Source organism: Harmonia axyridis, chromosome 4 (genome assembly GCF_914767665.1).
Source record: "Harmonia axyridis chromosome 4, icHarAxyr1.1, whole genome shotgun sequence".
Classification (NCBI taxonomy): domain Eukaryota; kingdom Metazoa; phylum Arthropoda; class Insecta; order Coleoptera; family Coccinellidae; genus Harmonia; species Harmonia axyridis.
In genome coordinates this window covers 45,606,233-45,628,567 of record NC_059504.1, presented here as the reverse complement: position 1 = coordinate 45,628,567, position 22,335 = coordinate 45,606,233, and the positions used below count along the sequence as shown (strand labels likewise).

General features: G+C 32.3%; 5 protein-coding genes across 14 annotated transcripts in view; 3 read left to right on the top strand and 2 right to left on the bottom strand.

Moving 5' to 3' along the window:
* LOC123677358 overlaps positions 1-10,215 on the top strand; it is a 104,528-nt gene extending 94,313 nt beyond the window's left edge. For 2 of the 7 annotated variants that reach the window (XM_045613824.1, XM_045613825.1), the window contains exons 2-3: positions 1,660-1,908; positions 9,004-10,215. In XM_045613824.1, the coding sequence (XP_045469780.1) occupies positions 1,669-1,908; positions 9,004-9,231 (468 nt within the window). In that variant the 5' untranslated portion in view covers positions 1,660-1,668 and the 3' untranslated portion in view covers positions 9,232-10,215. Of the gene's footprint in view, positions 1-358; positions 617-1,019; positions 1,585-1,659; positions 1,909-5,846; positions 6,620-9,003 lie in introns of those variants that run through there. The other 5 variants (XM_045613828.1, XM_045613829.1, XR_006747092.1 and 2 more) reach the window with 4 other exon arrangements.
* Positions 10,216-12,745: 2,530 nt separating this feature from the next.
* On the bottom strand, positions 12,746-14,231 carry LOC123677357 (protein Mpv17-like). Its single transcript, XM_045613822.1, has 2 exons — positions 13,421-14,231; positions 12,746-13,288 (listed from the first exon to the last, which is right to left on the bottom strand). Exons 1-2 carry the CDS (start codon positions 13,610-13,612, stop codon positions 12,938-12,940), a joined length of 543 nt encoding a protein of 180 aa, XP_045469778.1. The 5' UTR covers positions 13,613-14,231; the 3' UTR covers positions 12,746-12,937.
* A 767-nt stretch (positions 14,232-14,998) lies between these two features.
* LOC123677356 (protein Mpv17-like) lies at positions 14,999-16,233 on the bottom strand. The gene is made up of 3 exons (XM_045613821.1): positions 16,092-16,233; positions 15,591-16,038; positions 14,999-15,529 (listed from the first exon to the last, which is right to left on the bottom strand). Exons 2-3 carry the CDS (start codon positions 15,777-15,779, stop codon positions 15,167-15,169), a joined length of 552 nt encoding a protein of 183 aa, XP_045469777.1. The 5' UTR covers positions 15,780-16,038; positions 16,092-16,233; the 3' UTR covers positions 14,999-15,166.
* LOC123677354 (uncharacterized protein C9orf85 homolog) lies at positions 15,188-17,753 on the top strand. 4 transcript variants are annotated; one of them, XM_045613818.1, is made up of 3 exons: positions 15,188-15,310; positions 16,403-17,081; positions 17,144-17,753. In XM_045613818.1, the coding sequence occupies exon 3, from the start codon at positions 17,154-17,156 to the stop codon at positions 17,733-17,735; it is 582 nt and encodes a 193-aa protein (XP_045469774.1). In that variant the 5' UTR covers positions 15,188-15,310; positions 16,403-17,081; positions 17,144-17,153; the 3' UTR covers positions 17,736-17,753. The 4 variants fall into 4 exon arrangements, with proteins under 4 accessions (XP_045469774.1, XP_045469776.1, XP_045469773.1 ...); XM_045613820.1 differs by lacking the exon at positions 16,403-17,081 and having other exon boundaries at positions 15,202-15,310; XM_045613817.1 differs by lacking the exons at positions 15,188-15,310; positions 16,403-17,081 and adding an exon at positions 15,436-15,568.
* Positions 17,754-19,219: 1,466 nt separating this feature from the next.
* On the top strand, positions 19,220-20,779 carry LOC123677959 (COP9 signalosome complex subunit 6). The gene is made up of 5 exons (XM_045614717.1): positions 19,220-19,543; positions 19,599-19,730; positions 19,787-19,938; positions 19,992-20,351; positions 20,451-20,779. Exons 1-5 carry the CDS (start codon positions 19,327-19,329, stop codon positions 20,589-20,591), a joined length of 1,002 nt encoding a protein of 333 aa, XP_045470673.1. The 5' UTR covers positions 19,220-19,326; the 3' UTR covers positions 20,592-20,779.
* The last annotated feature ends 1,556 nt before the right edge of the window (positions 20,780-22,335 follow it).

The following is a 22,335-nucleotide window of genomic DNA, read 5'->3' as shown; positions in this document are numbered from 1 at the left end:
TCTACTATTTTCACATTCTCTAAACAGATCGATCTATCGTTTCATCACAATATCTGTTATTTTCGACTCTCTGATGAATCAGTCCTCAAATTGGATTTTGTCCGTCCGTAAAAACGATATCTCAAATAAAGACCCAGAAACTTGAAATTTTCAAGATAGGTTCAGATCATAAATGTCGCGGTTAAGTTCATTAATGGGCAAAATCTGTCTAGAGTTCCATAGTGAAGATTTTGTGTGTTGATATGAAATACCAATTCCCAACATATCACATCATCAGATCCATAGAAAATAAATACCCAATATTTACGAGACAACAGATGCAACTATTGAATTCACGTCAATGCTATATCCACATTTCTGTAATTATTGCAAGTATTTTGATTCTACTCCCAAACACGCGTATCACGATCCTACACTTTTTGTTTTCAAATCGGAACGTGATCACTCTGATCTGTGCAACTAAAGCAATTAGCAATTTGAGCGTTCATTCTTCGATTGGAAATTCTCCAAGTTCGCGATAAGTTTGAAATAAAATAGTGAAGGTTAAGGGTTATATTCATTATTTTATTGCCTCTCAATTCAAGCATGATGTAATTTCAATGGTTCTGACATAGAGGTAGGTTCTGTTTTTCTTACCCATTTTCTCCTTGTAAGAAATAATATGCCACCAGTAAAAATTTAGATTTGTGAAAGGTAATACTCGTTTGATTATACTCCAAGTATTCAGTACACTTTCTACGAATTTTTTCTTAATATTCTATGATCGATTCACTCAGCTGTCAAAATTAACCCCCATCAAATTCATCTGCAAAATTTTCCAATTTGATTATCCATAGAAATGTGGGATGGACAACTTGTAGATTCATCAGTGGGAACAATAATTATGTTCATAGACTGGCACTACTTTTCATTAAACATAATTAATTCCCAAGGCAGCTCCTACAATAATTTAATTTAGTCCTCTGTGCTTCTGAATAGATTAGTCTGCAGCTATTCTTCTTTCTGAAACTCGAGCTGTCTACGGTTATCAGTGTCAATTAAGAAGTTTGCCGAGCCAGTGCGGTTTCTTGAGAAAATTATTGGATTTCAGCGTGAAAGAGTCCTTTCATTCCAAACTTATTCTTCCAATTCGATTCATTCGACCATCAAGATATATTATACGTCCCTCTTGTACAAACCCTATAAATATTTTATCAGAGTTATCGACGGCAATACGTTCTACGTGATGAAACTGAGAAATGTCTACAAGAAGAAGAAATTCAATAAGCGACGTGGCTCGATGATTTCCTCACGTATCATACCATATCGGAAAAGCCATTTCGCTGATCGGTTTGTTTAATTCGGAAAATCCATCCTTGCGGTGAAATAATATTGCTTGTGCCTGAAGGGCGCTTGTTTGAATGGGAAATGTTCAAATATGACGACGAGCCGCCATAAACAGAATGTTGTTTGAGGATGTAAGCCAATCAGAAAGGAGGAAGGGTGAATTGGTAAACCTGCGTGATTTGTGAATTCGCTCTCATTCTGTGGTACCACTCGTTCAGTTTTCGTCTTTGAATTACGAACTTCTGTGGTCTCGCAGACGTAAGAATTTTTAAACCGTGAACGGATATTTGCATAGAATTTCTTCAAATTTTTTGAACTTTGGATTTTTTTCAGGTTTCTATCATGCATTGGCCCGTTTACTTAGCATTCGCAGTGTTGGTTATAGCAACTAAAGCCGAAGATAACTCCGCAGACTACTACGGCTCTTTCTTAGAGCCTATTAACATCGCACCTGAGCAAGAAACTCTGAACAACTATCTGCTGCCGAAGATACAACCGAAATACAAACCAGATTGGAGGAGGCTGGGCGATCCTAGTGTTTACCTTATGTCAGATGATCTAAATTCAGAGTCTGAAAGATTGGTAAGTACTGAGAAGCTGTAATTTTGTAAAATTACTATAGCTGCACCAAAAGTTATTTAATGAGAATCGTAAGATAAAATACTAGTACCTATTCATTCGACAGTCTCAATTGAAACTGTAATTCGAAATTAAAGTTTTAGTCGAGAATACGTTAAAATATAGAAGCAATTAGAAAATAACTAGTCCATGGAAAAAATTTGGGAACATCGAATCAGAGAAAATGTTCTAATTTATTAATCAAACGAATCAAATATAAAATTTATGTCGGTAGTTCATAAACGTGCCAGCTTACCAAAGAGGTAAATATTGGTATATACCTCAAAGCTCGCGTATACAAGGTGAGTCAAAAATGTGTACTGGGCTTTCTAGGGATGATAGTACATCGAAAAATAAGTATTGTTTGATGAATAAGTTAGTGGATTACATTTGTATTGTTTTCAATAGCCGAGTGCTGAATAAAGTTTATTATTATTGTTATTAAAAAAATAAACTTGTGAGCCAAAATGCATATTAAGGGGGTATAACTTCCAAAGTTAATAAAATTTAAAAAATTTCTCCGCATAACTTCTAAACCGTGGAATCAATCAGATTGAAATGTAGTGCATAAATATCTATGTTGTTACAAAACTTTTTTAGTTACACTTCTTCGTTTCTGATATTGTTATAAAAAGTGTTTTTAGAGGGTGAGTCATGATTTTTTTGGAACAACTTCTATGGTTATCGATGAATTTCGCGATGAATGAATATGCTGACATAATGTAACTACAATAACTCAAATATCTCGTAAACTTTCAATTTTTTTACCTATAGATAAGAGTACCTTTTTCTTGTAATTTTCTTCGATTCATCGAATGCTTCTATTTTTTCACCAAAACGAATACAACGAAATAAGTTATCCCAAAAAAACATGACTCACCCTCTAAAAACACCCTTTATTATCAGAAATGTAGAATTTTGGCCATAAGTCTATCTATCAAACTATACTTATTTTTTATTGTACTATCACCCCAGAAAGCTCGTTACACATTGTTGTCTCACCCTGCATATAAATCATAAAGCCTTGTCCTTTTGTCCAGTTAAATATGAGAAAAAGTAATAGTTGCCATTTGAATTGCTGAGGTATAGATGCTTTCTACGGCCTTTCCTCTCCTGCTTTCTTCGCTTACGAAATTCTTCTGATGCTTCAAAAATCTACTTTTCCACTCGTGTATTGTTGTATTAGTTTACTGTGTTCAAGTGATTTGAAACCTAACTGAGTCGCCTTATTTTATATAAGAAAACATAGTAAGTATATTGTGATGGTTTATTAGTTTTTACCCTAAACTGTACGTATAGGAAGATTTGCTATTAAAATGAGGAAAATCTTCGTATAAATACCTTCTTTTCTTTTGGATTTTTAAAATATTTAAGTAGTTAGTGTCTGAGCATGACTAAGCATGATTTCGAATTATACACAGTATGCTAATACCTTTTTGCTTCTGTTCTAATTCTTACTTTTTTTCTCCTTTTTCTTCTCATTGTAATGTTTGAAATGAGTTTGAGGATACCTATTTACAATAAAATTCTTTTTAAAAAAGCCTGATATGAAAATTTCCTAAAGGAATTGATAAATTTTTTTCGACTATTCAAAAAATTAATTTTATTCATAGATATGAAAAATTTGGAGAACTTGTTCATTTAACCAATGTCAACAAAAACTATTCTGAAAATATTTCAAGTTTCCGAGATCTGAAGAAAATACAGAGATGTTGTCACTCCCCAAAGATGATTGGCAGATGTTAATTCATCGGAAGTTCAGATTTCTTGAGAAATAACTTAAAAGGGAACACCACCACGTGGCTGCTAATCAGAGATATTTCTTCTTACAAATCAACGATTTTTATGGGATTCTCCATTATTTCCTCAAACAAAATTCGACATTGTAGAAAGTAAAAATTGTTAATTTGCGAATGAAAAAAAATTTGGTAACTTTTCGTTTTTCTTGAAAGAATTGATGATATGTACAGAGTGGGCCAAATTGGACACTTTCTGAGGGGAAGTCCTATTTCTTTCATGAGAAACTCATTGGCGATAACCGCAACTCCATCAACGTTACATAGTTACCGGGTGTTTTTCGGAAATGTTCATTTTCGAAATATTGCTGTAACTTTTTTTCTGTTGAAATTTATTATTTTTGTAAAAACATTCTTGTAGCAATTTTTTACGTAGAATTTAATGAATGAAATATTTCAAAAATGAACATTTCCGAAAACCACCCTGTAACTTTGTAACGGTGATAGCTATGATGGAGTTGCGCGGTTTTCGCCAATGAGTTTCTCATGAAAATTGGCCCTAAGACACCGACATCTGTTTTCGCCTATCTACTATAGAAATAGGAGTTCCTCTTCAAAATGTCCAATTTGGTCCACCCTGTACAATGTGCAAAGAAATGATATATTTTCAAAATAATCGTTGAAAAAACTAGCTAAGTCAGTGATGATGATGAAAATCTGTTTTAATATTCGGAAACACCACTAAAAACTAAACTGGGACGTGTACTTCAAATTTTCGCGCAGACAGTTTTACCGCACAAATATTCAACGTTAAAGTGAAGTTTTTGAGAACTTGGATACCTGAAAGTGGTTTGAAGTGACTTTCAACAATGAATTATCAAAAATATTGAATTCATAATTATTTCAAGATTACTTTGTAATTCATTTTTACATTGGTTTTCCTTTTTATAGCTGTATACCATTTCAGTTTTTATTTTTGAGTTACTCTCTCAGTCTCTCGTCGTTTCTCATTACATACTGCACAAATTTTCAACGAAAACGTGAATTTTTTAAGAATTTGGTTTGCTGGAAGTGGTTTAAAGTAACTTTTAGTGATTAATCTATGAGTTAGTTATTGCGATCATAATCCCCTTTTGTGAGTGAAGTCTATTGTTTCTTTCAGCAGAGCTTTTCACTACTGCGAATAATCATAAAATTCGTATTCAATCAAGTAGGTTGACAACCATCAATTTGACAGAAGACCATTGTTGTTTAGAATAATTCAGATTAATTAATTATTTTGTTATTATATTTTTTTGTTCATAATTGTTTCAAAATATTCGATATCAACCTAATGCAACTTAATTCTCAATAAATAGAATCTGAAATAGTATACAACTATAAAAAGAAGAACCAATGTAAAAATGAATAACAAAGTAATCTTGAAATAATTATGGATTCAATATTTTTGATAGTTCATTGTTAAAAGTCACTTCAAACCACTTTCAGGTATCCAAGTTCTTAAAAACTTCACTTTTACGTTGAAAATTTGTGCAGTAAAACTGTCTGCGCGAAAATTTGAAGTAAACGTCTCAGTTTAGTTTTTAGTGGTGTTTCCGAATATTAAAACGGATTTTCAAAATTCCGCTGTACAGGGTGTTGTTTCGAGGTTTCAAACGATTCATAATTTTTTGTTAACCCGGACCTGGATTTTCAAGGCGGTTATTGATTGATACGTTTGGGCTCTCAATTAGGAACATATTTGCCAAATATGAAGAAAATATGCCGGGTGGTTCGTTTGATATGGCCTCAGAAAGAAACGGGCAAAATTCATAAACAACCCTGTATCTCGGCTACAAAGACAGTAAGACCCAATAAATGGGGTATCTCCAGAACCGCCTTGGTGCCACCAATGCACCTGTGAAGTATTTTCGTTTCCCAATGAAACACCCTGTATGATAAATCTTGAGGGATAATACATATTCAGGTACCATAGGACATATTTATTATTCTGAATGGACCGAATTACTTTTAGGTACGACTTTCAACAATTTCTTTCTTATTTTTTCTACCTGATACCTGACTTGCTTTACAAATTGTTCCAAATACCTCTCTTTGCCTGGTTGTCGATATATACAAACACAGTTCTCGAAGTAGGTACTAAAGTTGGCATCTTTCATTTTTCAGGAACCTTACAGATCAAATATACACAAACGGTACTATGAGTCATATGTAGACGACAGGAATGTCAGGCCATCTCTATCCATAAAAGCTCCGATAGATGCCCTGAGGAAAGCCATGATGTATAAAAACTGGGAGAAGAACGTCCAAAGGAATAGGGAGCTACTCCAGAGGCTGTAACTTCACTCCTTCGAAATCAATCTCACCGATCTCAATAGACTAATATTATTTTGCGGGAATTTGAAGATTCTGTCCCTCCCGTCGACCCGATTTAACGCTATAGATTAGAATTGAAACCGTGAGAGATATTGCTCACAAAGGGCGGGATTGGTCTTCAATTTCCAAATTTACAATGTTTCAAATAGACTGTTGACTTCTTAGAAAATTCTCAGGTTGAAAGACATTCCTGTATCGTTAAATCTCATCGTATTTAACAATGCTGTTATGTGTATTTACTGTCGATAGTAGCAAAGAATAATTAAGACAATGTTAATCAACTTATTTAATTTTTGATTTGTGTATTCTAGTCAATTAATTTTCTATTTTTATTTAGTTGCATCATCTAGTCTTCCGAGATATTTTGTTCAATCTCGATTTTTATGCAGTATTTATTATAGTATTTAATTATTTGATTTTGTGGAATATTTGTATATTTATCGAATCTATTTTTATGACTTTTTTATTCAGTTTTTAGTAAATTTTGATCTAAATATAGATATCGATAACTGTATTGAATCATCATGAATAAATAATCAACAATATGATCGAAATATACTTGCAACAGTACAAAGATTTTGCGTGTTTTTTTTTTAACCAAATTAAACTCATTTCCGAAAAATCAAGTTTTTTTCTTCATTAAACTACACAATATGCGAATACCATGTGAAAAAAAGAATTACAAAAAATATTTTAGAGTAATCTCTAGCTGTAAGCCATTGAAATGGTTACCTTTTATGAAATAATGTTAAAATTTTCTGCGTCAATTCTTAAAATGAAGGAAACTAAAAATTGAACAAGAAATATAGGTTGGTAGGTACTCTTAGAAGTTATTCAATAGTTTTGAAAGCCAATGAAATCAATTTTCAATTAATGGAATGATACAGAGATTCGAGCTTTTACCATTAGTTCAGTCAGATGCCTCTCCTTTTGCACCCTTGGAGATCACAGAACTCTATATCCAAACTCTCGTTATGGAAATATTGGCATTACTTCTAAACTTGAAATTGTTATTCTATATACAGTATACAGTAAGTCAATAAGTATGACAAATTTCAGGGAATGATTATAGCTAGAAATATCTAAGTGGCGTAATTTTTTTTCCTTTCAAAAAATTGATAACAAAAAATAAATAATCAGTTTTTAAGAACAACTTTAACAAACAAAATGTAAAAAACTTTAATTTTTTTTTTGCTGAATCACCCCCCTGAAGTTTGTCGCACTTATTCAATAACACGTACCCTAAAATAAAAGGATAAAGTAGAGAACAAAATTCATAACTCTGTTAATGAATATTCAAGCAAAACGCTCAAACTGGTCAATTTTAGTTTTCAATTAATCACCTTATGGCATGATAATTTTAGTTATGATGTCATTCATTTTTACAGACTGACTTCATTTTTTTTAATTACTACCCCAACTTGTTTTTGCTGATTTATTAGACCTACCTAATTGATGTAAAAAAATTACTACCGTAGTAAAATTTTTTTTTAGAAAAGTAAAAATAAACAAAAACAAACGAAATTTTGACTAAGTGTTCAAATTGTGCTCTTTTAATCATGTTGGCATTGACCGATACAAGTGTAAATACTTTGTAAACTTCGCTCAAAGACTTCAGGAGAATTCTTTGCTGTAACTATTCTGCTGCAGCCTATTCAAAAACCTTTCATTTCAAATGACCATACAAAAAAATCTAATAGGGTCAAGTCTGGGGTATGCGGTGTTCTCTCAAAATAGGTCCTCGAGGTCCTACGGGCCTTCCAGGAATTGTGGCGTCAAGATATTGACGAACGTAAACGTTTATTCCAAAGTGAGGACGAGCCCCATTTCGTTGATATTGTATATGTAGGTATACCCCCCAGGCACGAACAAATCTGTTGTCGAAATAATGAGTGCGGAGGTTCGCTATAAATTAAGTAATGTTAACGAAATTATACCAGGATAGCTACAATGTTCTGAGTTTAAAAGTAATTAGATCTTTTCAAACTTGAACTCTCTTTTTCGACCTCAAATATATAAAGAAATAATGTAAAATCCCTCAAAACTTCTACTTTGAGAAATACATAGGCGTACAACTTTGCTCCCGCCATTTTTTTTTTTTAACAACTCATAATATACTATGCCGAGCTGGTCCCACCAAATACTGAGCATGACCTTGGAACCGTGAATATTCGATTTGGCCATCGACGTGGAAGCATGGCCGGGATATCCTATGATTTTCTGCACTTGCGATTATCGTAATGAACCCATCTTCCGTCTCCGGTTACAATGCGATGCAGAAATCCCTTCCTTGCAAGCAGCTGTTCACAAGCAATAAACGCCATTCAACATCTCTCAGCTTCAACTTGTTTGGCATCCAATTTCCTTGTTTCTGAATTATTCCCATGACTTTCAGGCGTTTTGAAATGGCTTGTTGCGTCCCTCCCTGATCCTGCCAATTCTTGTTGCATTTGACACGAATCTTGATTAAGTAATATGCCTCCAATTCTGCATCTTCGAAAACCTTCTATCTTCCAACGCCATGCTGGTCTTCGACGTCAAAGTCACCGTTCTTGGAGCGTTGAAACCACTCTCGGCACGTTCTTTCACTAATAGCGGCCTCACCATCGGTATTTGAAAGCATTCGATAAGCCTCAGCCGCAGATTTCTTCATATTAAAGCAGAAAATTAAAACCTCCCGCAAATGACGAGAATTTGGCTCGTAAGCTGACATGTTTAATCGAGAAAAACTTTATGATGCAGACACAAATCAACAAATATTTCGATGGCGTTATGTTCACAAATACCTAAGCTTATTGTATGACATCTACGATCTATTTATTTCGACTACCACTTGCAAAACGTCGGAAGCAAAGTTGTACAAAGTTACAGAATCCTACCCCTAATATATCTATAACATCGGAATTGAAAACCAAAGAAAAATACAGGAGTTGTTATTTTATTTCAGAGGGACGTGCCATCAGAGACGAGGATCAAGAGGGCAGAGTTTCTTAGGCCTAGGGGTTCCTTGTCCATTGTTAATTCCCTGGACGCACTCAGAAACAAGCTAGTAATGGAAATCGCAAGAAAGAAGACCAAACAAAACGCAGAACGCAACCGTCAATTTTTGCAGTCCTTTGGCAAGCGGTCTTACCCCGTCCATAGAAGAAGCATGGACAGGTTCAACAACATGTAAAAATGCTCTATCAATCATCAAAAGCGCGTGAATAGGTAGTTAGACCCTGTTAAAAGGAGATACCTGCGAAAAATTCATTCAATAAAATCTGCCTGATTTGAAGAATTATTCAAATTATTTATGAAGCTGTATCCCCTTAATTCTGTGTTCTCGATTCCCTCTACACAACAATAAGACGATAAGCCTTATCCATGTGTTTCCCTCAATCCCCAGGAAAATCTATTGAATTAAAAACCAAACACAAAAAGGTTGACGATATCAATTTTATTTTATAGTGTTCTCAAATCATCAAGCAAAAAATACTGATCCAATTAAAGCAAAATCTGCTACAAGAAAAACACTTAACAAGCAATACAATAATGTATAGGTAAATTACCTTGAATATCTTGTAGAAATTCATTCTTGAATGAGAAATTCCTTGAGTCAGGCAGACACTAATATTATTTTCCATGTATTTTCAGTTGACTGAGCTAAAATGAAGAGACAACTGATAATAATGAGGCCTATAGTTGTTATTTTCAATACGCAATAGATGCGTTAAAGTGGAAAAATTATCAATGTAAAATAGAAAATAGTTATCATGAGGAAAGTATACCTACTCTCTTGATTTATATTCTCTTCCATTTCACAAATAGTAAATACTTGTCAATTAAAATGTTGACAAGATGTCTAGATATCCCTTTTAATTTTTATGTGTATTTTAGAAGGTTGTTGTTAATTTATGAATCCTCCAATAAGATTTTATCAATTGTTTTATTTATTTTATTGACCTTCATATATGTACAACGACATTGTTGCATAGAGTATATTTAAAGAAATATATTTATTAAATATAAAAATCAGATATTCTTCTATGCATAGCATAGAACCTTGAGATATGAAGAAAAATGTGATTTCATAGTATACCTTAAAATAATGTGAATTTGATTTTGAGCAATGTATGAATAAAAGTACTTCAAAAATAAACGTTATAGGAGCATTCAATTCGATAAACACTATCTTGTCCTTAAAATAATTCTCTGATGTCTGTATCAATTTTATGAAAGATAGCTAATGCAAATAAATATTAAAATCTAAGCCCGATATTCATAGTACGCACCAAATCACCTGGTTCAGGCAGGGACGTAGATATGGGGGGTAATGGCGGTTAGTATACGCCCCCCCTCCCCAAAACTTTCAAAATATAAAAATTCAGAATTTTTGCCAAAATGACGAAATTTTTCCATAAAAGTGAACTAATAAAAATTTTACTCAGGCAGAAAAAATCGGACCTTTTTAAAGGTTTACGACTCCAATATCGCTTTCAAGATTATCACGTTTGTAGCACACGTCCGCAGTTTATTATTTTATGTTATATTCCTTTATCCTTCCGCTTTGTCGCCCCTTTCTGTGATTTTTGCATTCATCAACGGTAGGTATACCATGGCGTAACTGAAGTTGACTCATGGGAAGCTTACCCCACTTTGAAAAAGCAAAATCTTTGCAATTTTTTTATAAATTTTTGTTTTTTCAAATTGTTAGTTACAATTTTTTTATTTCTCCTAATCCATGGGGGTTGGTTCTGTCCCCAATAGCTCCCCTCGTTACGCCTATGTCGGTATAAATTTTTTTCACCCCCCTAAAAAAAATAAAAGAAAAAGGCATCATTATCCAAAAATCGTTTTCATTTGAAAATAAGAAAAGGTTATGATATATAATACAATTCTAATGTCTCAAAAGAAAGTTTATTAGAAATCATTTGTAATACTGAATCCTCTGGGAACTCAAAATATTTTATATTCAACATCGCTTCTCAATAAGTTGTTGCATTGATACATAATTAAATTTTAATATTCCATAGATGCCTAAAAATTTGAAATTTATAAAAGTAGTCCACTGTGAACTCAAAATATTTTATACATTTAATGTTTACAATATAATTCTTATTGTCAGCTCAAATTGCTAGGGTATATGTATATATGCTAGTATATGTTAATACACCTTCGAAATTAAATATACACTGTGCTATACTTTACATATTAAGAGCATTCATTTACAAGTGAATAGGATTTGGTATAATTCTATCACTACTCTGTCAGTGGTTTTTGATGAATGAAATAAATTGGATGTCAACTTCATTTTAAAGACCATAATCATTCTCCATAAAATTACAAAATAATTTCCTCGATAACCAAATAACTCCATTCAAGTCTTAGATAATTTTTCCAGAAGCTCATCTCTGAATGAAGCAGTAAACATTGGACTGATCTTATTTAGAAGACTGTAAGGTGTCTCATAGTAATCTGATTGGTTGATATCATTGTGATCAAACAGATTGCCAACTATTCGAAATCCATTTGCAGATAACTCTATACACAAGGACTCATTTTCCAACGTTTTCAAATTGAAGAAAACACATTTGTTGGTGCTTTGCAATGTTTCAGATATGGTAACTGTCTTAACATGATTTTTAATATCATTAATAACACTCTGCGCTTCTAACTTCCAATTATTTTCGTTCAAAACATAGTCTTCCATAGTAAATAACACAGAGAAGTTTTAATATAGTTATATGTCCAATAATAATTATTCCTATTCAGAATAATAATTAGAATACCATACGCTGAACTGGAAATATAACCTGCAAAATATCAATGTATGGCATTTTTGAAGAGTTGAGATATTTTATGGCAGACCATAGAAAACCAATCATCACTAAAGGAAAAATGTAGTAATGAAGGTGGATTTTATTTCACATGAGTTTTGTATGAAATGAAAATATTCCAACCTAATGCAACACATTGAACAACAAGAGTTTGGTAGTTAACGGGAATTAAATAAAAATTACAAAGCTGCACCAAAGGCCAAACGGAATAATTTGCTTTGAGGATATCAAAGTAATAAACACTCATAGATTTTTTAGCTTCTTTCAGTGACTTTCCTTCCAAAGTTTCTAGAAGAATAAGAAATATCGCTAAAAAGCACGGTGCAAAAATGAATTGGTCACATATCACTTTTTTGATTGCCACCTCTGCTGGTTTACCCTTAATATATCGATCTAATATGGTATACCATGCACTTGATGAAGGTCCCTAGAAAAGCGATACAATCAGAATTCATTCAAATTATTGAAAGTCAACACTTACAATGACGAAGGTTCCCAGCAAAATAAAATTCCTATTTCTGTTAAAATCAAAAGGTTTTGGCTCGTAACGTTGTTCAATACATTTTTGGGCGATAGCATCACCAGCACCCATGAGAAAACCTACCTGTATGGATTGAATTATTATTGGATTTTTCTGGAGGATTTTCGTGTACGTTCGCATCAATTTCGACATACTTATGAAAAAAAATCACTCTATTAACTAGAAATTTTCCGAGGGAAACACAGATTAATAGAAAATTTGACTGAAACTTGTCAAAAAATTCAGGGCATGAAACCAATCACAGAGAAAATTAAATATATCAAGCAAAATAACGTAATTATTAATAGCTTTGAAACTATGAAAACCATCTGAAAAATAAATAGACAGAGTAAAATTAATTAGATTAAGTATATTTCTTGTATATATTTTAAAACTAATAAATAAAAATGAAACAATTAGTGAAATGCATATCGTTACAAAAAAATAATTTAAAAAGCAGATCACAGATAGTCAGTAATGTATAGTCATAGAGTATTACAAAAATTCGACATTTTGAATGAAAAACAATTCAAATCACATTTTCAGTCTTCTTTCAAATGAGTTCTATAGGAAATATAGGTATTCCATCCTAAAGCTACAACCTGAACAACTAGAGTTTGATAGTTTAAAGGTACAAAATAAAAATTACATAATTGTACCATTGGCCAAATAGTATAATTCGCTTTAATCACATCCCAATAATACAGTTTAACTGCTTTCCTGGCATCATCTAAAGATTTCCTTTCCAAGTATTCCAAAGAAGTGAGAAAAACAGCAAGAAAACATGGAATATAAACAAACTGATCTAAAGCAACTTTTTTCAGAACTCTCTGAGTAGGTTTTCCTTTTACATACTGGTCTAATATCCTGAACCACCTACTGTTAACAGGACCCTGGAAAAAACAGAAAATTATAGTAAATGGCAACAATGGATAATTCAAATAATAACAAAAATCGGAAGATGAAATAAAAAATCGTAAACACATTTAATTGAAAGCGAAAATATAAACATGAAATATACTCACCAAAAAACAAGTTCCCAGCAAAAAGAAATTTGTAGTCCTTTTAAAATTGTAAGGTTTTTCACTATATCGTTGTTCAATGCACTTTTGAGCAATAATATCACCAATTCCCATCAGAGTACCAACTTGAACGGACTGTACTATGAAAGGATGTCTCTGTAAAGTATTTTTATAAATTTGCAAAAATGCCGACATTTTGAATGCTTTGCTCTCAAAATTTCAGTTCAGGTAGTAAGGTAAACGAGTTGACATTTTAAAATGTATATATTACATCGCACAACATCTCACTAGTTCAAAATGTTTTGAGACATGCGGCATTGGTTTCTAGAACTACAATCATAGATTTTTCATTCTATGGTCTGTTTTTTTTTTTCCTACTAATATAATTCTCCTAAAACCAGAATTACTGAAGAAATAATTTAATTATTGAGTATTAAGATGTTTCTAATACCCTATGATTGTTTATTAATTTCGTATAGGTAAAAGACTCCGACCTAATCTCTAGCTACACCACTGCTTTTTACATATACATTGCTTCTAATTAGGTACCTGGAAGGAAACATTTTCACTTTTTATCACTTTGGAACTGAGAAAATGTATACGTCTTCTTTTTCCTTACCATCATATAAAACAAACGTGCAAGTAGGATGGTTTACATTCATTTATATGGTGTAGGTATTATACAAATACAATATTACATTTATACTTCCTAAGAAGTGGCAGCACTGTAGTTTACCAATATTATCAAAAGAATTCAGACAAAAAAACGTTCGAATAAGTTTATTAATTAAATGCTCTTAATTAGGATTATAAACTAAACAAAAGGCTCCCAAAAGTCAGTTTTCAATCAATTTTAATTTTATTATATTCCTTTTTCAGATGGGTCCTCCAAGAAAGGTATGTATTCCAAATAATTGCCACAGTCTGAATAAAGAGTACTTGATGTTGAAGAGGTATGAAATAAAAATTAACTAATTGAATAGTAGGCCACACCTTATAATTTGCCAATAATATTTCGGAAAAATCATCGGTTAGAATCTGTTTGATTTCGCTCGACTTTTTTCCTTGAATTAGCGCTAGAGATATCAAAAAAAGAAAAAGACCAAAAGGAGCAAAAATAACTTGATCCAAAATGACCTTTTTTATGACGACAAGCAAGTCATTTTTTCCGGTTATGTGCGAAGCAAGTGTTCTTAGCCAAAAAACTTTTGGTGGTCCCTGGAATGTTGAAGTTTCAGTGAATTCAATCAGATATTAAAATTCAATTATGTATACGTACTATAACAAAAGTTCCTATTCCGAAAAATTCTAAGGCTCTACGAGAATTGAAATCAAGAATAGGAGTGTTTTCCACTATAGATTGACAAAGAGCATCTCCCATACCTATTAATAATCCTGTTTGCAAACATTGAACAGCTAAAGGGTATTTTCGAAGGAACTTGTTATATATACCAAAAAATTTGGTTAACATGATATATTGATATCTACTTGAAACTTTGATACAACTAAATTCTTAAAATAAAAAATGTTATAACCTGGTTCGCGATTACAATCATGATTGGCAATATTTATACTGTCAAAATCGCGTAAAGAGCTTTATTGAAGGAAAATGTACAAGTGGTGAAGGGGTATATCTACCACTTCTAAACAATACAGTCTTAATATTTGAAAAAATCTACATCTCATACATGAACAATTAACAAAAAATTAGGAAAAATATCAATTAAATTATAAAAGGTACGGCGTCTGTCAGTTTTCAATTGAATCTGGTTGTGATTGAGTTTTCCATGATATGTAGGTGTTCCAACAAATTGCAACTCCTTGTACAACCAAAGTCTGGTATTGTAGCGGAGTGAAATAAAAATTTCCCAGCTGAACTAATGGCCAAATTTGGTAATTTGTTAAAAGAATATCTGTATAATTTTTCGAAATATCATTTTGTATTTTCTCGAAATCATTCCCTTGTGCAAATCCCAATGCGCATAGAAAACATCCTATGAAAGTAGGGGAGAAACACAGCTGATCCAATGCCACTTTTTTGAGAACCACAGATTTGCCCGTACCTGTCACAACTACACTCAGTGTTTTGTACCAAGTTACTAGTGCTGGACCCTAAAAAATAGTGAAATAGTGTGTAACAAATTAATAACGGTTAGTAGAGATGTAAACTCACAACTAAACAAGTTCCTAAACCTAAAAATGTCATTGTTCGTTTGTAGTCATGTTCTTTATGCGTTTTTTTCTCGACTATTCTCTGTGCTATAACGTCACCTACACCCATTAACATTCCTGTTTGTACCGTTTGAACTAAAAACGGGTGTGATGATAAAAACTTTTTGTATGTATGTATTATTCGACTCATTTTTTCCCCAAAAATGAAACCCGAGAGGAGAGCAAGTATTATTCTAACCTAAATTTGAACCTCACCGTGTGTATCGAAACTGTCATACTGGATTGCAACGTTGCGACATTGTGTCAAAAATAGTGAATATTCAGGATCGTTTTTTATTTTGTTTATATTAATTTTTATTTTATCTATAGTAGGACACTTTTCTACAGGAAGAAATTCTAGCGTTCATCAATGAACATAACAGACCGCTTATGATTTGGGACACCAAACCCTGAAAAAATAACCAGTTTAAAGTTGTGTTAACCTAAGATGAGTTCAACATACCCCTAAGACAAATCCAACACCCATATTTTGGAAACTTCTTTTCCAGTCAAGGTCTTTTAGGGAAACTTTCTCGAAAATAATTTGCTGTAGAACGTCAACTAAAAATATCGTCATTGCTGTATGGAGGCATCCTGCTAAAAAAGAGCCAACCCAACTGGAACTTCGTACTCTTCTTCTCCTCATTTAATTTTTCCCCTAATTTGAATTTTCACTTTCGCCAGGATCATTTGTGCCATAAATATGTAACTGAATTTGACATTTTACTGTCACATCATCTTCATAAAAATCTAAATTTTCTGTATCGTTTTCAGATATTGCATTGTAATGAACTGAAGAAATGAGTTCATTTTTAAGGCTGAAATTTTTAGTTCATTTGAGATCTAGAATTACATTGGGTTTGCATAAAACTAGGTCTCTACTTCAAAATGAGTGCAAACCTAAGACTATTTTAGGACCTACAATTATCAGCACAACTTTTTATAACCTACATAAGGATGAAGTAAATTTTAACCCCTTTGGGAAAAGTAGTCGAGAAGTTGAGGAAGAAGTCATAAATAAAGCCTTCAGTAATCCAGAACCTGAATTGTTGGAACTCATGGAAGTTCTCGAAAAATGTATCATTGAATCATGCGCCCAATATAGAATTTGCTTGAAAAAACAAATTGAAATAATCGAGAAGTCTTCAAGGAGTGGTATTTACTCGGATTACTTAGATGAGTTGCCCGAATATCGTACCCTGGCTTATGATCTAAACCATGAGCTAAATAATTACATAGTTCTCCTTAAAACTGTTGGGGAAATGACCTACCAACATTTAATCAGTTCTGCTAAGGGAGAATCGATCAAAAACATTAATTTGATCAGTGAAAAATATAAAAATTTAGAAGTATTGCTGCAGAAACAATTAGATGAGAATAGAAAGTTCGAATTTGAACTGAACAATGCAAATCGTATTATGATAATGAACACCAAAGCTGATTATTGAAAAAAGTACTGCTACATAACATCAGCTAACATAGTATTACTAGTATTAATAATTTAATTTTCCGTAGGTAATCCAAGATGAGTACTCAAAGAGGTAATGCCAGCCGACAGAGAGCCCAAAAATATAAGAACACAACAGCCTTCAAAAACACTATGCATGACAAAAGTGATAAAACAAAAATGATAAACAGTTTACAAATCAATGATGTATGTACACGTTGCAAGGAGGTTATCGCATGGAAGATCAAATACAAAAAGTATAAGCCTCTAACGCAACTCAAAACTTGTGTTGCTTGTGGGGAGAAAACAGTCAAAAGAGCATATCATGTGATGTGTGTGAAGTGTGGCATAAAAACTGGAAAATGTACAAAATGTTGCAAATCTGAAGAAGTTGTTGAAGTCACAGTTGAAGAGAAACCATTCAAAGTAGACAGGGAAATGAGGTTTATAATCAAAGAATTACCAGAAAGACGAAGAAGAACTTTTAATAGATATATGGAAAAGAAGATGGAAGAAAAGTTGAGTAATGAGGAACTTAAAGAGGATTTACTGAAGAAATTAGAAGCCTTGAAAGTTGATGATAAGGATGATGAGGATGATGATTTTGGGTTAAGTGATGGAGGAGAATCTTTAGAATGTGAATCCTCAGAAGATGAATAAAAATTATCATTGAACAAAGTTTGATTTCATTTCTGATGCATTTATCTGGTTCCTTTCTTCTGCCTATTCTTTATTTTTCTTAGAGTTTCCACATAACCAATATCGACTATTGTTCAAATAGTGGCTGAAAATTTTTTAATGGACATGTTTCTATTAATTTTCTTGTCATGGCTATCTTTTTGATATAATTTAAATTTTGTTTGAGACTGTAACAGATTATTATTAATATTATATGGATTATAAGCTTTTCTAACATAGTTTATTGAAGTGTGGCTCTGAGCTGAAAAGAATTGACATTACTTTAAGAACATCTTCAGAAACTAAAATAATATTTAAGTGAACAGCAAACCAAAATTTTTGAATACAGTTCATTAAAAGCATCTAAACCTTTTGTAAATAGTACTATTAAAATCACCGAATTCCACCTCATAAAAAAAAATATAATAACTAGAGCAAAAACAATATTTCTAATTGCCATAATTTCCATTTGATATTGCAGAATTCAAAATATTTGCTTTTCCACATCCCCACACTGAACAACATAAAGTCCTACGGAGTCTACACATCTAGTTGACCTACAAAGTTCATCATGTGCGACATGTCTGAGAGATAAACTGAGCAGGTCTTAAAAGGACAATATATACTTAGTTTACTTAATTGAAAACTACAACAAGCTTGATAACAAATTTAAAAATCTTCTTCTGTAATGTAGGAATTATGAAAGAACTCATTCTACCAAAAAAATTATGGCATTTCCAATTTGAATCTAGCGCATGTGTCATGAGTCTGTGAATTCTTGAACTTCACAGAACCAAATTCTGTACTTGGTGTAGAAAACTATTTCACAGCAATTTTCATACTGCATGTGACTATTGTTGTATGTTCTTGGTGTCCCACTATCTCCAGCTCAGTATATGACTCGAAAGTAATTCCTTCCGATCATAGGTTTCATTATAAAAAACAAATATATTCCTTATTTTTAAATGCAAAGGATTACACATTCCTGCATCATGTCTTTGACTAAGATAGAAACCCTTCCAACTAATAACAAGGCAAAAATTGATTAATATTTCACACAATCCACATTTTTGTCAACCATGTTCTAAATTTTCATTTGGTCTGATAGTGTCATCTCAGTACTCAACAATTGTTCACGCGAGCCCCATCATTAATGGGCAAAATCCGACTAAGAGTTCTGTAAAATTCAAAATTATGTTTTCCTGTTAATTTCAAACCTGCAGTCACAGAATTCTTATATTTTCTAATTTCTGTGACAGTGCGACCAATAATGGAAACCATAGCAATTTAAGATTTAAAAAAAATTAAAATAAATTTCTAATCTCAGGATTAAAAAAAAAGTATTTCAAATGAGATCAGTTAATATTCTTTTGATGAATGTAGCTATTATATTAAAAATCTTGAATTTTAATTATTACTGTGAATCAGCAAGAGAAAACTTTTGATTCTTGATAGTTGGCCAAACTTTCAAAATATTGTCATTCATTTCTATCAAGAGATTTCTATGTTTTGATCGCTTATTTTCAATAAAAAAAATTCTAGCCCAATTTTCATATCAGAAAAACAATTGAAAATGAGTGATCCGAAGGAGTCTATGGAAATGGAAATTGAAATTTCCGGTGAGTCGTCGAGAGGTAATCAAGGCATGGAAACATCAATTACCGAAGAAAAAAATGTTATGGCACAAGGAACTGTAAGTTCTGTAACATGTTCTCTTCATCCCCTTGTTATAATGAATGTTTCGGAACATTGGACTCGAGAAAGGGCACAAGAAGGCTCAGTACAACAAGGTTGTCATCTCTGATAATTTTTGATATCCCAATTCTGATATATTGCATTTTTCAGTGATCGGAGCTCTTATAGGTAAACAAAAAGGAAGAAATATTGAAATTATGAATTCCTTCGAATTAGTTTTTGCAAGAGTAGCTGAAGATATAATTATCGATAAAGAATACTATAATGTCAAGGAAGAACAATGTATGTAGATGAAAGAAAATGCTAGGAGTTTCTCTTTAATCAAGATATTCTTTCAGTTAAACAAGTTTTTAGTGATATGGACTTTATTGGTTGGTACACTACAGGAGAAGCTCCTACAGTATCGGATATAAAAATACATAAACAAATATGTGAAATTAATGAATCTCCTATAATGTTAAAACTGAATCCTTGGGATAAGAATATTGATGTGAGTCTTTCTTGAAGATAAATTAATTCAATTCTGATTTTCATGACTTTTAGCATCTACCAGTTAGTATCTTTGAGTCGGTTATTGATCTTGTTGGTGGAGAAACCACCATGCTCTTTGTGCCTTTGACTTATACTTTGGCAACTGAAGAAGCTGAAAGAATTGGTGTAGATCATGTAGCTAGAATGTCTGCTTCAGAATCTGGTGAAAGTTCCTTAGTAGCAGAACATCTGTCTGCACAACATAGTGCCATAAAAATGCTATATTCCAGGGTGAAGATCATTTTGGAATATATGAAAGCTGTTGAGAGTGGACAACTACCCAAAAATCATGAAATACTTAGAGAAGCCTATTCACTTTGTCATCGATTACCAGTCATGCAGAGTTCAAGATTTAGACAAGATTTCTATAATGTAAGTGAATTTTTTTTTTTATTTGGAACTAATGTCAATGATTAATCTGCATGAAATAATATGTCTTTATCGACAAATTCTGAATATTTTGGTTTTCAGCAATGCAATGACGTTGGTTTAATGACTTACCTGGGTACTTTAACAAAGGGCTGCAATGATTTAAATCAGTTTGTCAACAAATTCAATATATTGTATGATAGGCAAGGATTAGGTAGAAGGATGCGTGGTATTTTCTTCTAGACTGGTCAGAAACAAGTAATTTATTGAAATTTGTAATAAACAATCCTTCATTTACAGTGTGATTGATGTCTTTTATTGTAATCAGTAAATATAATAGCTGGTAAAAAATATTTATAAAAACTACTATAGTATACAGCTTGAGTTCTCTGGAAGACAATTTGTTTTCAATAAATTTTATTTTTCACTTACTGCTCTTTGAATACTACATTGATAATAAGACCATATATGAGGATTCCTGCATAATGTATTTATATTTTTCATATGTGAAACAACCTTAAGATTCCTACTTACTTGTGACATTCACTTGTGCGATTTATTGTCAAAGAAATTAACGAGAGAGGCAATAAATGAAGAAATTGCACAAGTGAAAATTGCCACTGTGTAAGCAAGTATTAGTCATTGACATATAAATCTGTAATATGAAAAGTGTTTTAAATTATCAATACATCGCGGTTCCGATCTCTAGAAATTCTGGTGTGTCTATAGATTACATTTTGCTTGAGATGTAAACTTGCTGATACTTAGCTCTATCGGGTGTCCCAAACTCGATGGCCTATTAGACGTTTCTGGAAAACTAATCATAATTTTGAGCTGAAAATTTGCATATTGGGGTTTGAGACAATGATCTTTCTCCCTAAAATATTTTCAGATCTCTACAACTTCCGGTTATACCGGAAACAGACTACCACTTCCTTATTTCAAATGGCACACCCAGTATATTATTGCATCGTTAGATAGCTTTTTTGATGGCAATTTCGGCAATATGCCATACCTTGGGTAAAAATTCAACGGTTCATGAGTTATTGGGATTCTTATGAAAAAAAAGGTGGCGATGATACTCACATTTTTTTGAATATTTCAGCAGAAAAAGCCTTTTTCGAAAAAAATTTGTTTTGTTTCGTTTACGCAAATACGTAGTATTATAAGACTGTTTTCGGCTCGGACCAAAAATGTACAGGGTGTTTATAAGAGGATCATGAACTTGGACAACTCAAATTCATCAAAACTCAAGATTTTCAAATTAGAATCTATATTTTTTATTATTTCAGTCGATTCTACGTACAAAAATAGTGGGGGTTACTTCAGCAAACCCTATACCTAAAATGAATACTTCAAGAGTTATCGGGGAAGAACTTCAAATGAGGAAAAACCGCTATTTATAACTGTGGGAATAACTGTTTGTTACTTCCGTAAAACACAGAAAGAAAATAAAATTCGATGTTTCCATAACTAAATTTGACATATCAAGAATTGTAATGAATTATTCGTAATTGAAAATTGTATTGGTTTATGGATTTCTCAACAATACCAACGAAAAATTAATTAAAATTCATGAAATGTAAAATTTAGTTATCCAAACATCGAATTTTATTTTCTTTCTGTGTTTTACGGAAGTAACAAACAGTTATTCCCACAGTTATAAATAGCGGTTTTTCCTCATTTGAAGTTCTTCCCCGATAACTCTTGAAGTATTCATTTTAGGTATAGGGTTTGCTGAAGTAACCCCCACTATTTTTGTACGTAGAATCGACTGAAATAATAAAAAATATAGGTTCTAATTTGAAAATCTTGAGTTTTGATGAATTTGAGTTGTCCAAGTTCATGATCCTCTTATAAACACCCTGTACATTTTTGGTCCGAGCCGAAAACAGTCTTATAATACTACGTATTTGCGTAAACGAAACAAAACAAATTTTTTTCGAAAAAGGCTTTTTCTGCTGAAATATTCAAAAAAATGTGAGTA